Source organism: Platichthys flesus, chromosome 11 (genome assembly GCF_949316205.1).
Source record: "Platichthys flesus chromosome 11, fPlaFle2.1, whole genome shotgun sequence".
Classification (NCBI taxonomy): domain Eukaryota; kingdom Metazoa; phylum Chordata; class Actinopteri; order Pleuronectiformes; family Pleuronectidae; genus Platichthys; species Platichthys flesus.
The window spans coordinates 22,079,352-22,095,396 of NC_084955.1; the positions used below are offsets into that span (position 1 = coordinate 22,079,352).

The 16,045-nt window shown below is 43.7% G+C and overlaps 2 protein-coding genes across 3 annotated transcripts; both read right to left on the reverse strand.

The window, feature by feature from the left end:
- Positions 1-459: 459 nt before the first annotated feature.
- On the reverse strand, positions 460-5,077 carry tektl1 (tektin like 1). Its single transcript, XM_062398786.1, has 8 exons — positions 4,485-5,077; positions 3,467-3,739; positions 3,120-3,224; positions 2,508-2,658; positions 2,041-2,207; positions 1,863-1,958; positions 1,670-1,783; positions 460-1,543 (listed from the first exon to the last, which is right to left on the reverse strand). The coding sequence occupies exons 1-8, from the start codon at positions 4,767-4,769 to the stop codon at positions 1,316-1,318; spliced, it is 1,419 nt and encodes a 472-aa protein (XP_062254770.1). The 5' UTR covers positions 4,770-5,077; the 3' UTR covers positions 460-1,315.
- Positions 5,078-6,150: 1,073 nt separating this feature from the next.
- Positions 6,151-15,779, reverse strand: si:ch73-95l15.5 (uncharacterized). 2 transcript variants are annotated; one of them, XM_062398789.1, is made up of 11 exons: positions 15,566-15,779; positions 14,026-14,247; positions 12,911-13,938; positions 12,555-12,698; positions 11,044-11,121; positions 9,891-10,007; positions 9,014-9,163; positions 8,708-8,866; positions 8,099-8,224; positions 7,466-7,657; positions 6,151-7,018 (listed from the first exon to the last, which is right to left on the reverse strand). In XM_062398789.1, the coding sequence occupies exons 2-11, from the start codon at positions 14,189-14,191 to the stop codon at positions 6,914-6,916; spliced, it is 2,265 nt and encodes a 754-aa protein (XP_062254773.1). In that variant the 5' UTR covers positions 14,192-14,247; positions 15,566-15,779; the 3' UTR covers positions 6,151-6,913. The 2 variants fall into 2 exon arrangements, with proteins under 2 accessions (XP_062254773.1, XP_062254772.1); XM_062398788.1 differs by having other exon boundaries at positions 8,099-8,251; positions 15,566-15,777.
- Between the last annotated feature and the right edge of the window lie 266 nt (positions 15,780-16,045).

Genomic DNA, 16,045 nt, shown 5'->3' on the forward strand with positions numbered 1-16,045 from the left:
TCATACTTTAGTTTAATAAGTAAATAGAGGAATGCGATAATACTGTTAGGGTAGATAATCACATTAACAGGGGGGTGGGTGTGGGGGGGTGTACTGGAAACTGTAAGCTACTCAAGTAAAAATACTGTTTCAGGGTGAAGCTATGAAGAAACATGCTCATAATAGTTATTTGATAATACTATTAAATCAAGACTTCCTTTAATAGGCTACCATTGTTATTCCAATGCATAAAGCCTGTAAGCAACCTTTAAAATCCAATGTGGCAATAAGCAGCCTGTGCATGCAACTGAATATGGAATATAAATCCACAAAGATCTATAGGCTGCCACTTTTATATAGAATTCGCAGCAGTAAATATATAAAAAAATACATAAACTCCACAGCCAATGAACGCAAGAGAAACTGTAGTTTGTAAAAAAAATGTCTGTTCTATACAAAAATGTGATAGTTAATGGTTGATTTATTGTTTTTTTTCAGTCACTTTTAAAATATTATAGCTTCAGTTTCATATCACCCGGACTCCACAGATTTTAAGCCAAAACGCCTCGATCATCTCCTAGTAGCTGGCTGCAGTATGGGTCATTCATCCCAACTTCTCCACGTTAATAGTTGGGACATGGACCAAACTAAAAAATCTGGTTAAATATTTTTTTCCCCAAAAATGTTATTTAATATAATCCTTACAACTCTGATGTTTGTTCATATTTCATTTTAATAAGTGAAAACCTCCAATAGCGACTGCACAGACTGTGGCTGGTTCACAATTAACAACTCTGTCACAGTACAAAGAGTAAAGTAACTTGGTGCCTCCATCCCTGCATATTCAGCATCACTTCATCTCTATCCTCTTCTTGTTTCAGCGATACAAAAGGTCCCTTGTTCCTATTGTGGTCATGTTTTATTGCAGTAAATTGAACTAATTAGGCTAAAATTAACAATTTCAGCAAATAAATCTTTTTTTTTGGGGGGGGGGGTTATTGCATCAAGACAATTAAGATTCTCTCAGTCACATAAATATAGAACATTTAACTGATTTAGGAATATGTGAATGAATTTGTTTTTCTTGAGTCACTGTTTACAAATCCTCTTGTTTTTCTCTCGGCCAGAGAAATGCAACGTTTTCAACAGAAGAGTCGTGCTTGTTGTTTTTGAAACACTTTAAAGTACCTATAGCTTTTAATACATGTCAGGGTTTTACTGACACAGGGGTTAATGTACATAGCTTTGCAGCTTTTACCTAATATTCTTGCACACAGCTTCCTGTTGTCACCACACATTGAGTTAGCTCTACACTCTGTACTCAAGCTCTGCAGCTCTACTCCACATAGAAGGAGGGGACATGGCCTCTGGATGCCCCCTGCTGGAGGAGAGAAGGCATGGCTCGCTTGTCGACCTGCTGACGCCTCATGCGAATCACGCCTGCGTCCACCTGGGCTGCTGCTCTCTTGCCACGCAGGTCGTCCAGCAGCTGTAAACAGGCGCAATGCAGCTTCTCCAGCTCGCCCTCAGAGGACCTGAGGCACTGTCTGAGCACTGCACTGCCCTGAGGAAACATATTCAGAGGGAATTCTGAGCGTTTTAAACCACTGGATGCTTTAAAAAAAAAAACATATATCCTGTGATCTGGTTTGGAATTTGTTTGTCACGTCGATGAGAATGGACTGAGCACCTGTATGAGATGTGCAGCCTCAGGTAACTGAGTCCCCGGGTGTCTCTGATAAACCTGCACCAGAGGCCTGTTGAGTTTCTCTCTGGACAGCGTGTCCCCGCTGGACTCTGGACCCTGTGAACACACGACAACACAGAGAAACATCACACCGAGAACAGAGACACACAACGTCCTGTTTCACATGCACACTAACCTGCGCTCTGCCGTGGCTGTGACGGATACAGTTGATTTCCCTCTGCTTGCGGAACACGGCCTGCCTGGTGGCTGCACGCATCAGAGTCAGGTTTTGCTATAGAAGACGGAATGAAACGGAAAATATTATTGTGACATCAGAATGTGGTCTGATTATTTCTGTATCTTTGTGTTTGTACCTGCAGACTGACTGTCTCTGCAATTTTCTTCACTAGGCCATCGTTGACGGTGCAGTGAGCAGCCTTCTGCCTGCCGATGGTGCTGGTGAGCATCTGTCTGATGGTTTCCCTCAGTAGCTGTGACTGGTTGACGGTCACAGTGGACGACTCGAGAACTTGTTCACACTCTGCAGGAGGAAAAACCAAATTTGTACTGATAGTGTGAACTGCTGTGGTTTCCCAGGTAGTTAAAAGTTATCAAAAGTGGAAAAATGATATATATCTATTTATAAGCAAAATAATTAATAGATAAATATGGAGCAAACAGATATTGAAGTAATGCAAATACAAATCTTGAATAAAAAGACAAAGATGTAAACAGATATGAGCGTTATTAAACATATTGGAAGATATTGCCCGTGCTGATAATAGCTGACTATAACAGACGTGGTGTACTGTAATGCACTGTAGACAGAGAGTAGAGTTACCAGGTGTGAAGGGGCTGGCGGGGTCTGCTTTGGTGACATTCTGAGCAGCGCTGATGCGTCCTGCAGCCAAGCCGCTGTGAGGCAGCAGCTCCAGCACACGAGCTCTCTCAGCGGCACAGTCCAGCAGCCGTCTGCTGCTCTGCCCCAGAGCCTGGAAGAAACAGAGGAGGGGAACCACTTAAGAAAGGATTAGGTTGGTGGAACGATGACACATAAGCCAAGAAAAATGATTTTTTTGTCACTTTGTCACACGTGTTTTTGTCATTTTTACAAATTTCCAAGGGAATAGTTAATTGATCTCGATGGAAAAGATCATGCATATCTAGGGGACAGGTATCTATAAGTGTGTGAAATCTGGTGCAGCTTGATATATCTTAAGGGGACTGCTGGGCCTTGGTGGAGGTGCGTGCTCTACTGAGTGCCAATCTATAAATATAACGTGATGAAGAGAGCAGTGTGGGGGGTTATTTGTGTGTTGAGGCTTCAGCAGTGTTGTTATTCTTGCATTATCCATGCCACTAAATCACATGGAGGTTCAAGTGTCATTGGAGAGAACAGAGGGAAACAGAGACAGTGGGGGGATGAAGACAGAACAGTCAAAGGCTGAATCACCTGCAGCTGGGCCAGTGCATTTCTCAGCGCTGCCTCCAGATCTTGTTTCAGCTCCACCAGCTCTCTTCTCTCACACAGCAGCAAGTAATCAGCACCGTCTCTCTCCTGCAACAGAGCAGAGCTGTCAACAAACTCATCTCCTCCCCTGACCAATGAAGGTTAGAGCTCTGAGCTCAACTAGGGAGTCCTCTGGTTCCTCTTCCACTCACGTGTGGATTAAGATTAAATGGTTGGGAAAATACTATATTTCAAAGTCACAACTGAGGAGGATTTTGAAATGATGAGCTATGAGCTTCACTTTGACTGAGAGAGAAAAACACTTGATTTCTAATTTGCTGTTAACTCACCGTCTCAGCAGTGGCTGGTCTCCTCTTCCTCCCCTCCGAGCTCTTCCTGTTGATCGTCAGATTGGTGCTGATGCTGCGTAGCATCCTCTCCAGGTGACCCCTCTCCCGCTCCAGCTTCACGCCCTCCTGGGTGACCCTGCCGGCCTGCCTCCTCAGGTGGCCCTCCACCTCCCGTACCCTGCGCATGTACTCACCGGCCACGGCACCGCTGGCCCCGGCGCACTGCTCACGCAAGCTGGTCGGCGGAAACGCCCTCAGGGACGAACCAGGGAACTTAAGAGAAGATTTAGTAAATTCCAAACGTATCAAAGTGATGCCTAATTCATCAAAAGTTTGAGGGGGTCTGCTGAGTTGGATTATGATTTGTTGCAGATTCACTGGCAAAATATTCTGTACATGCATCTGTAGTAATGTAATCAAATAAGAACCACACTTTAATACTTTAACGTATGTACTTTTATTATATATGGAGACTAGCTTACTTTTATTTAGGAGGAGTTAGGTGTAAATGCACAGGACTGAATATCTGTACTTAAAAGTATATGAAAACGTTAAATCAATTTGATTTAACAGCCAGATTTATAAGTTGATATCATTTGAATATATATTGTATATCCCTGTATAATAGACCCCCCCCCCCTCCCCCCCAAAACTCTTTTGGCACAGACACATAACAGACTTAACCATAGGGATGCCGACAGACGCACCGGGGATTCAGGGATCATGACCTCTGACCTACATTATCTTCATCTCAACTTTATCTGAAAATACAAACTCTTTCATGAAGTGTTTTGTATTGTCTGTAGATGTTAACTTGTAATATAGGATTCAAACTGTTCAGACTTTATCTACCTGACCAAATAATTTATCGTCTTGTTATTCAATTCTATTTTATTTGTATTAACAATTATACAAACGTCTTCCCACAAGTGTGCCTCGTCCGGTTGGGGTGAACGGAGACAAGCGACCATTATCATATTTTAGTTCTCACTGAGCTCAGGTTTCTGTATCTCCTCACCATGCCTCCTGTAGTTTGAGGCCTGGACATCTTGTCTTTGCAGACACGACTCTCTCCTCCTCCTCCTTCCTCCTCTGTCATCTTATCTCCACTGGTAGTTTCCGCTGTTCGCTTCGGGGTGAAGCCGGCGCTGCTGCCCCGGGTCCGGCCGCGAGTCTCCGCCGACCTCCCTGCACGAGTCTCCCGCACCAGGCGCTCCGCACGCCGGATGGAGCGAACCGTCCCATCGCGCCAAGACAGCGGGCCGATGGTGACCGAGCCGAGGGGAACCGACTGCACCTGCATCCCCTGACTTCCACAACAACAGGTTCACCACTGGATCCTATAAAACATCTGGAGAGAGTCACCGGTCCCGACGTGGAGGATCCGGGTTCACAACTGTTGGTGTCATTACCATAGCAGCGGCTCCTTAAGTAACCAGGAAGTAACCAGACACTCAAAGCTGATTGGACAGTGAGGAGACGCCAAGGGGCACTGTCACGCAAAACTGTTTAAAAAGTAATTTCCCCCCCAAAGACAAAGTTGCACATCTGACACCTGAAGCAGATGTTGATGCATGTAAAGGCTACAAGAGATAAACAACTGCTGTGGGCACTCAGATCACGTGCTCCTGTCGACTGGTCGAACAAACAGAAACTGGACTGATTCTAACACAATGGGGCCAGACCAGTACACAGCAGCAAGACTATAAATGATGCATTCCCTTTGTGTTTTTGGGGATATAGTTTAGCTCATCTCTTTTTGTGTGATGGTATTTCTCTTTGTAGTCATTTGGTGTTTGCGAATAAGATATCCATTAATACAAGTGGATGTATAGATTTACTCAATAAAAAAAATAAACAGCCAATCATCTACCTCAAAATCCTGTTAGGGCTGCAAATGGTGGGAGAAAGACAATGATGTTGGAAACAATAAACCATTTACTTTTGGCCTCTTGTGTTAGTTTTAGGTTAATCCTGTAACTATTATTTTGTTCCATGAGTCAAAGACGAAGGATTTTGGATTCGTTCTGATTCATGCCTCTGACAGGATGAGGAATAAGGTCAGAGGTGAGGATCAATACAGGAATCCTGCTAAAGTGAAATCAAACATTTCATTGAAAACACTGCGTAACTCTTACTGAGCAGCAGAGCCCTCTGCAGCCACACATGCTGATTCATTCTGTCAGGTCCTGTCTTTCAGTGTTGAGTGAAGCTCTGACTCTTTGTCCCGTTCACTGATGTGAAACACATCTGAACAGTGGATTTAACTCATGATCCCCGGCTTCCTGAACCAGAAGAGCTGCTGCTGTCACAAATCCACCAAACTGTTTAGAATTCTTCAAATCTTAAACGTTTCCTGCTGAATATTTGAGATAAACTCCGATTTTTAATAACTTCAAAGTATTTTTAACTGACCTCAGTTCAGCTTTACTCTTCAACTTGTTGGAGCTGATTCGGACAGTTAAAGCTGCGACTATCAGTCAATTCCATAAAACAAGAAACAGACGTTCAGAGTGGGAATGAAGGAGGAGACATTCTCCATATTTACAGTCACTTAACCATCAAACTAATTTTAATGAAGCGGCTGATTTAAGGTTAAAAAGAAAGTAGCATAGTGTTGCTTTAAAGAAACATCCCCAAGCACACAAACTGGACAAGGAAATAACAGCTTCTACAAACAGAAGTAACTTGGATCAGAGTGTTTAATCCTCATGAGCTAAAAGAAAGAAAACGCATTTGTCCCAGACAAACAATACATGACATGTAATCACTGAAGTGAAAAGAGCTCAGTATCTAAATAACATTTAAATAAAGAGACAAATATAAAAGGGGAAACTGAAAGTGGTTAAAAATAAAAAAATTTGGTCGTAAGTATTCCCCTCCATGAGAACCAAACTGTAAACAATAATAATTGGCAGTTCTGTACCAAGAGCTTTACAGAATAAGATAAGATTTAAAGCAATAACATGTCCTACAGGAAATAAACAGCCACTCAGAACCCTGAACAATCAAGCTTCTCAGAAATGTTCGATTCTGCAACAATCACACATCATGAAATGGAATCTAATCACTGTCTTACCATTGGATCATTAAAAGAATTACTACAAACAGTAATCTGGTTATTATTAAATCAAGTATTAAACAGACAGCTGGGAGAAGCCGCACCCGACACATCTCAGCCTGTGTCTCACTCTCTGAGTCTGAAATAGCTGATTCACACCAGAGAGCATAGTAGTAATGGTGGGAAACAAAACTTTCCTTCGTGCCATGGCAGAGCAGGGCAGGTCTGCAAAGTGCAAACCTAAAAATATATATATAAATAGACTAAATATGCACCGAGATAAATATGAGGAGGAAAACAGGTGGTGCAGAAAGTGCAAAAGCTTTCCTCCAACGCATGTGCAGTAAGTTGTCATCTCGTCGATTGGCTGTGTGTCACCGCCTCTGTCACAGTGTGTGTTTGATGGCTGTCAGAGGGTTTGGTTTGTTCTGCAGGTTCTGCTGCAGCTCTCTGAACACATGGTCCCGCTCCTCAGCCTGCAACAGGATCTGCTACAATGAAGAAATAAATATCTCGATCAGTAATCATCACAAATATTAACAGTGAAAGTCAGGGTCTGTTCAACCCTTAATTCTGAGACCTGGTATAAATATTTTATTTTATTCTATTGTATTTTATTGTATTCAAATGTACCGGCTGCTATGACGACTTAATTTCCCTTCGGGGATGAATAAAGTAATCTAGCTATCTATCTATCTATCTATCTATCTATCTATCTCAGTAATTCAAATATCTTTGTTAACTATATGACATATTTGTAAAGTAGGTCTGGAGCTTTTCCAGAGTTCATCTTTCTCCTATGACGCAGCAGGAGATTGTCCCTCACAATTTTATTACCGTCTAAGATGCCATTTGTCAGGATGTGAGTCCGAAACACACAGATGTTCAGTTCACATTGATTTAAATAGAATATAAAATCTTCGAGTGAAAATCTTTACTTCTATGAGTTTGTCTCTCTTGTCCAGACTGTCCCTCAGTTTCCTCTCCTGTCTCTCTCCGTCCTCTCGGATGTTCTGCCACGCTCGCTCCGCCTCCTTCTTCTTCTTCTCCTTCTCCCTCAGCTCCCGCCGGGTGTCCCTGAGTTCCCCCGTCAGAGAAGACACCGTCTTACTGTAGCTCTCCTGTTGATGCTGGTGACGACAGAAAAAACACAACAAAAATGAATAATTACACAGCTCTGAGATTTTTTGTGTGACATTCTGGGAAATCAGGAATGTTGAGGGTTAGATGAGAGGATTGATACCAGTTGGCTTAGCTTAGCATAAAGACTGGAAACAGGTGGAACAGCTAGCCTACCTCATTTTTCTATCGGTCTATAATTTTTTCAACTCAACTTCATACTATGAAATCAAGGTCTTGAGTCTAATTAACTAAAATAATTAATTAATTAATTAAAATAATCTTACAAGCATGACTTGTTTGGCATCATATCAGTTTTCTAATATTAAACTGTAAATAATCAACGTGCATTCAAGGATAGAGCAGGAAAATGAATTCTCAATTCAGAATATGTAGATAATCTTTAGTTTTCTCTCCAATATTTAAATCATCTCCTCGTGCTTATATCTCACCTGCACCATGTCCTGGTATTCCTGCAGGCCTGTGGTGAGTTTGGTGACTTCCTGACACAAGGTGGCGCTGTTCTCCACTCTGTCTTTCAACCAGGCCGCTTGCCCAGCCCCTCCCCCTGCCATCTCCTGACCATTCACAGAGTCGCAAAGAGCCTGGAGGAAAATGACAGGCTGTGAGTAAGAGTTTCCCTGTGGTCAGTGAGGTCAATATTTACTTACAGACCTCGTCTGCCAGAAACTCAAAATACAGAGGAGCAGAGAATAGGCTCCTCAGTCAAAGCAAGGAGTGAAAATGTTCTTTAAAAACGGTTGAATAGCTTCAATTAACACTATACATCCCAATTTATAACATATGTACACTCACATATTATATATATATATATATATGCAGACACAGGTTTATTAACATTTGTGTATGCACAAAAAAACCCACAAGTGTTGGCCTAGTGTTAACCCCTTCACACATTCATCTTGCTTAAACTTTGTAAATCTCCATGTTAAAGCAACAACCAACCACTTTAAAGTCACAGGTAAGTCTTCAAAACTTTCCACCACTGTTGAAATTTCTGTTGTTTCATCTTCATGCTGCCGACTTAGAGCATTTATCACCTGCAGGTTTGTCTCCAGCTCCTCTTTGAGGCAGCGGATCAGATCGTCTTTCTCCTGCTGGACGGCAGCGAGGGCCTGGTCCCTCTGTCTCCACACCTCCCTCTCTTTCTGCACCTCCTTCAGCAGACACTCCTTCTCCCCCAGAGACACTTTCAAGTCCTAAAGTGAGTGAGCACAAAAAACGCAGGTGTAAACAAAACGTCAAGGTTTGGGGACAAAGTACAAACGTCCACAATGGATGATTGTAGGAAGAAGAGTGTGTGTTCTTAAGAAAAATGCTCATGTGTGCGTGTGTGTGTGTTTTACGTTGATAATATCCTGGTTGCACTGGAGCACAGTGCGGAGTGTGTCGAGGTCTCTCTCTCTGTCTCTCCCAGCCTTCCTCAGTGCATCGACCTCCTCCTGCATGCTCTTCTCTTTCTCCGTCCTTTCAGACCTCAGAGTCTTCAGGGCAGCCTGCAGAGCACAGAACATGGGACGCCTCCGTCAGATTAGAAAACTACGTCTCTTTATCATCATCGAATGAACATGAAGATTTTCCACTTTCGGACTAAAGTGAGCCAAAGTGAGCAGAGCCTCTGTCTGTGGGAACCAGTGGCTTCAGATAACTTTTTCAAGTAGTTCTGTGTTGATCAGAAGTTTAAATTCATATCGTTTAGAAAGTGGATGAAAACAATTATCCAAGTGAAATAGAGATGATACTTAGGATTAAAGCTATTGACTTTTGACAGTTAATAGCTTTAATCTGCTGAGAGATGCTGAATCAGCACTTAAAGGTAAAGCCCTTCTACTTACTGAGTGGCCTTCAACTATGTAAATTGATTAACACAACACAAAATGATGAACTTTATGTTCTTTAATGAACAAATCAGCCGAGTTAACTCAGAACACAGTGTGAAATCTGAGTTAACTCCATTTCTTCAACAGAGTTGAATGGAATCGCTGACATGCTGGACTGGTTTAACTGGCCCGAGGTTAAAAAATGAAAATAAAATGAATCATCACAAGACCCGCACTGCAACTCAAAATCCTTCAGGGACAGGACGAGCGAGTCTGATGACACTCAGCTGGCATCTGCTTGAGCTGCTAAGTGACATGCGGGTGTTTTTCTTATAATTCAAGTGACCTGATATAACGTCTGGTACGAATTAGCCTTATATAAAAGCCTTATGTAAAAGATCACCTTGTTGTCAGAGAGAACTTCCTTCAGACTCTCGGTCAGTTTCTCAGTCAGCTTGTCGGCCAGCTCGGCGCCGGCTCCCTCCTCCACACACAGTCTTCTGATCAGACTCATGCACTCCTGGAGGAGAGGAAACACGGGTCAGCTCAGTGCAACACAGCAAACACACTCATATAGCGGCAGCTGTGTTACATGAGGTAATTTTACAGCAGTTTATCGGACTCTTTACGCAGGTTTTTAAAGATGTAAAGACAAGTTTTCTGGTATGAACTAATACACACGGCCATAATAAACAGAATATTAATGCGAGAGTCAAGCTGTGAGGCCGTGTCACACATCGACAGCTCCATCAAGTGTGCAACCCAGATTTATTAATTATCTGCCATCCAGAAACTCAAATGTGTAGGAACCTTCACACATCTGTTAAACGATTCACTGACTCCCTGTACAGGTTCAGAAGGAAATTAAAACTAAACTCCTGCATTTGTTCTCCTATTCTAAAGATCTAAGACAGTAGCTTTCTTATTATTAGCATTAAATCACTACATACAGGAAGATTCACCGCATTTTAACAGCTCATGTTTGATATTAACATATAGATGCATGTTTTTAAAAGTACCTATGTAGTATTTGAATATTTAAAATGAATAGTTTTGAGGAATTTGATTCACCAGATAGGAAAATCAAAACCCTTCTAATGTAAGTGCATTGAATACAAAACTAACCCAAACAATCTCTCTTCATATGTGAAAGGCAAACTCCAGAAAATGTACACAACCAATTTTCTGGATATTTTCCTGAAGTTCTGAAAACAGCTCTAAGAATGTGTCTATTTTGTGATAGGACAGTCTTATTAGATAATGAATAAAACTGATATTAGTCTATGGCTGTAAAATTCCTGCTCTAAATTTAAATCATAACAAGAGGCTAAAAATAATGGCACGGACGATAAGAGCTCAAGCAAACACACGTCATTGTCGCTGGTCCAACGTGTGGAACAAAACAGCGTGAATGCAGTTTAGGCGCTGCTGCTTTAAGGGCGGGCAGCAAAGACAAACAACATTCCAGTGAGCTTTGAGCCAGAGCCAGAGCAGAGGCCGGAGATCTCAGTGCCGTGCATGAATGATTCCCTGTCTGCCCTCATCACCTCACCCACCTGGATCAGACGCTCGCGGCTGAGCAGGGAGTGACCGAGGCTCTGCAGCAGGGGACTGTCGCCCTCCTCCTGAACCAGCTGGAGGAAAGAAGAGAACAAATCTGTTTACTACCTGCTCAACAGCAAACATCAGACAAACACTGTGAGAGACAGTAGCTGGTGAACAGAGCGGATCCTTTAGCTGCTAAAGATGTTGATATTTCCCTCAGTCGTTGGTAGAGACCAAAATCAGAGCAAAAAGATAATGAATACTGGACTTATGTTTACCAGGAGTCCAGAAACAAGTGACTTCATTTGAATGATCTTGTTACTCTGTATGTAAGTAAGCCAGTGCTTGCTAACAACCTCTCCATATTAACTTTAAAAGGTGATTAAATATATATATCAGTGTTGAGTTCTCAACTTGTTTCTGCTGCTCCCAGGTGACGCAAAAAAAGAAATGGTTACTGCAGGTCACAAACTGCTGCTTCTCCCACACATGTATTATTCTGCTCATCTGAACAAACCCTCCATCTGATGAGAGATCAGGTGGAACAAAGCAGCTGAGGAGCATGTTAATGATATCTTCTATCATAAGACTCCTGAGCCCCGGGCAAACTCCACAGGTCGGGGAAGATTCCTGAGAGAGGCTGTTGTGTGTTGTGCATGTGAGTGCGGGTGAGTGTGTGTTCACCTGTAAATGAGGAAACATAGACACACCCTTGCACAGACAAAACACAGGGCACCTAGCCTTCATTCCTTTCCTAATGCTATGCGTGTGCGCCCTCAACATTCACTCAGTGGGTTATGGAGCTGTTTGGACATGTGACTGAGGAGCTGCTGAACCATGTCATAAACATGTTGTCCTTCCATAAGAGAAAGGTTAGAAGCCAACATCTATTGTGAGAACTGTACAAACAACAGCTGTGAGACTGAACTACTGTTACACAACCATACTGACAACTCAGGCTTTCATATTTGATATAACCATGAACTAATGATGTTCAAATCATGTAATTCATGATATAACACTGAGCACTTTAAACTCCTTAAAGGAAGAGTTGACATTTTAAGAAATATGTTTTCACTTTCTTGAGTTGTAACTGATGAATATTTATATGGATTTTATATTAGTCAAAATCATCAAATCCTCATAGATCCTCAAGGTAGAAATGGATTATTTCTGCTTTAAATAAATTACTCAAGTGATTAATTGATTTCCGAAAGAGCTGCAAATTTACGTAGCGACAAATTATTGCAGCGACAAATGGCTTGTTGATTTTCCTCAAATATGAATTTACAGCTTGCAGCCCATTAGCTTGGCAAAATGACTGGAACGGGGAAGACTACTAGCTGGAGTCTGTCCAGTATAATAATGTCCATTCAGATCAAACTATCAACTGTCCTTTCAGCCAGGCTAACTTTCCCCTCTTGTTTTCTTTCTTTATGCTAAGATAAATTAACTGTCCGGGCAAGAAAGTGTATAAACAAAGTTCCCAAACTGCTCTCGATCAAACTGAATGCTTTCTTACAGGTGCCCAGTCCGATCCGTTGACGCCAGTGGGTTTGCTCCTCCCATGTTCCTGCTCGTCCTCCAGGGTCCTGACTCGGGACTCGGCTTGGTTCAGCTGGCCTCGTAGGTTCCTGACCGCCTGGTGAATCCTGCCAGAAGTACTCTGAAATAACAAATGGTTTCATTGGAAACATGGTTTGTGATGATATGTAGTAGAAACATAAGTGAAATGTGTTTCTCTCGTTGGACTCGGATGCTCCCGGATGACGGGCCTGTGTCAATATTTACAGCCACAGCAGCACACACAGAGTTTTTCTATTCATATCCAGTGCAGAGTACATTTTGTTCGTCTGTGACCTGAATGAAAACAGTCACCTGTCGATGAAGAGGCATGAACTCGTCCCTCAGGTCTGTGAGCACATCCCCGTCCTCTTCATCCATTTCATCCCCTCCGTTCTCCACATGCCCAAAGTTCAGCGCCCTCACTGTGGGCGACGCCAACTCTCCCATTTTTTCGGAGTACCTCACTTCCTTCTTGTCCAGAACCGGGATTCTGCTCCCTGATGGTGAACTGACCGACTTCCCCGCGATACCCCTCAGCCCCTTCAGCACAAAGTTGACTGACTGATCACTTGGTGAAACAAACGGGTCATTGCCATCGAGAGAGTCCAGAGACTGAATGGACTCGGCGCAGGAAATGGACTCTGTGCGGGAGGACGGTCGCAAGGAGAGAGTGGATCCCGACAGGGAGGCCGGGCTGGAGGCGATGGACGGCACCCTCTGCCAGTCGAGGGGCATGCTCTGGGATTTGTCCCGCGACAGAGCCAACGGGGAGAAGAGCTGGAGAGGCAAGTGGCGAGGAACCCCACACACCGACTCATAATCCGAGTCGGACACTCGTAAGGAATCACAGCCTTCACATCCTTTGCCCTTACTGCATCTTTTACCAGTTCTTATAAAATACGGACAAGTGTCCCACTTCTCGGACCAGCACTCGTACTCTGAGAGCGCCATGTTCTCCTTGAGCATCTCCCTGTAGCCCTCCCTCTCCGCATCTCCATCCTCCTCGCTGGTGCTGCCCTGGCTCCTGCAGTCCCGTGAATGTCTCTGGTGGTAGTGTTGACGCACCCACTGTCTGATCTTGTCCCTCTCCTGCATCAGCTTCTGCAGCCTCTCATATGAAAGCACCCTGACCCTGGCTATCACCGAGTCGAACTTGAACACCCGCTCGAGGACAACTACGCATTTGCCGCACACAAACTCCCCGTTGCCGCTGCCCCGAGGTACAGACTGCCCCAGAATGTGGGTCAACACTGAGAGCAGATCCACTCCTTTGGACGAGGGGCTCAGGGAGAACTGGGACCTGGAGGAGGACGCTGAGGAACTAAGAGATAAAGTGCTGCCTGTGAAGAGTAAGAAAAACAGTTCAGTCTCTTCAACATGCTGGGAAGTCAAAGCTTTGTCTTTATTTCCTCGAGCTCCAGACTCACCCCAGGGGCTGCTCTGTGAGGACCGGGACAGGTGTCTCAGGGACTCCGTCGGGGTCTGAGGTTGACTCGTCTTCTTATTTTGGCCTCCAAACAGCCACCGCCTTTGGTTTCCCTGCAGAGCACCGCCACAGATTCGGCACAGGTCCTTTTTACCTCTGGAGGACATCCTGGACAAATGGTTGCGATTCCTCCTCTTGACGTCCAACAGAACTCGGAAAGTCTCTGTGAATTGAAACAGAAAAAAACAGGGATGAATTTTCAGTAGCAGCCGTTAAAACCTGGGAGTTCAAATCACACTAACATCTGTTCAAGTTAATTTGGTACAAATCAGTTAATTAAACATTGTGACTGACAGCTGAGACTCACGATTGGTCAATGAGCTCAGACTCCGGCTTTAAAATGCCTAAGATGGCTGCGTTTGTACCCAGGGTAATTTAGCTTCAATTCTGGATATGTGGGAGGAAGCATCGTCCATTTTTTCATAGTCTATGCGTGAAAACGTAACCAACAATCCTTAGGCTCTACAACGTCGGGAAATATTTATCCACAGATGTATCTTATGATCGCTTGGCAGGGTTTCAATGCTTTAATATGAAGGAACATCATAATCCTACGATTACCTTCACTTCCCTGTTACTTAGAATGAGGCGAAGTAGCTGAGTAAAAGAATAACCCTGGAAACTCTACATCATCTCTCTCTCAGAGACAGTTGGTATCCAGAGTGTTTTGAGATAAATTCTGACAAGGGCTGTTTGTACACGATCAGTTATCAGTTCCATGTTGTTTTATTACATTAGGCTAATATTTACACAGCTGAAAAGAACTTCAACACATGGAGACAACATCTCTCCTGTAAAAACAACTTTAAAGTACGATTGAAATCGCATGAAATGATGGTTCACACAGATGAGACAAACCAACACAGGTTTTAGACTAAGTAGATACTATTTTAACATAGATCGAGCCCTTGGATCCAGTTTCCCACACGTTCGGCTCCGTGTGTGTACTGTGCCTGTTTGCTGCTGCTCACAGCTGCCGGGTGTTTACACTGGTTCCCCACAGGGCGGGACACGTCGACCTTGAGCCACGCTCACACTGGATCCAGTCACTGACCGATGAATGAGAACTTTCTCGCCCACACTCACGAACCCTCACACGGGGTTCGCACTTTGTACAAAGAACGAGGCTTCGCTCGATCACATTGAAAACACACGTGAGAGGACAAGAGGAGCTCGACGCGTGGATTTTAACTAGAACTTTACTTTGAATGGAATGAGGTGGAGACTTGAAGCGACTGTTTCCACGACATCAAAGTGTCTGATCGTTACATTGTAACGTTCGGATCTTTTATCTTTTGTTTAATCTCTATTTAAAGGAAGCGAGGTGCAGCGATTCAATGTGAAAGTGACGTCAGGCTGTGACAGTTGAGCTCTGGCGTTTACACGTGTCAGCTAAATGACATGTAATGTGTGCAGTTCGATACCCGCTGTAAGGGCTCCCAATCAGCTTCCATGCAAAGTATATATTTTTTAAATCTTACGGTGGTTCGTTACGTTCGCCCTTCTCCGGGAATCACGTGCTGGACGAGTCGGTAAAAAAGTTAAAGTCCGAGGTCCGTGGAGGGAGTGATCCTCATGGTCATCGAGTCGGGAGCAGCTGGGAGGATCGTGTCAGGTTGAAAGTGAAGAAAAAGTCTAGATTCAGGAGGAAGAGGAGCAGATTCACTCCGGAGCAGGAAGAGAGGGGGTGTCACCTTTCTGACGTCATCAGTCATACCTGTTCAGAGCCGCGTGAACAGAGAGGAAGAGGAGGAGGAGGTCTGCACAGAGACAGAGAGAGAGAGAGAGAGAGAGAGACAGAGAGAGAGAGAGAGAGAGAGGCACAAACATACTCACTCCCTCTTCTAATTAAGTAAAATCAATGGGTTTGATTGATTGACCCCCCCCCCCCTCTATATATATCGTGCAGCTCTGACCTAATCATGTGTGAAGGGCAGAGGGGTCATACATGTAAATACAGT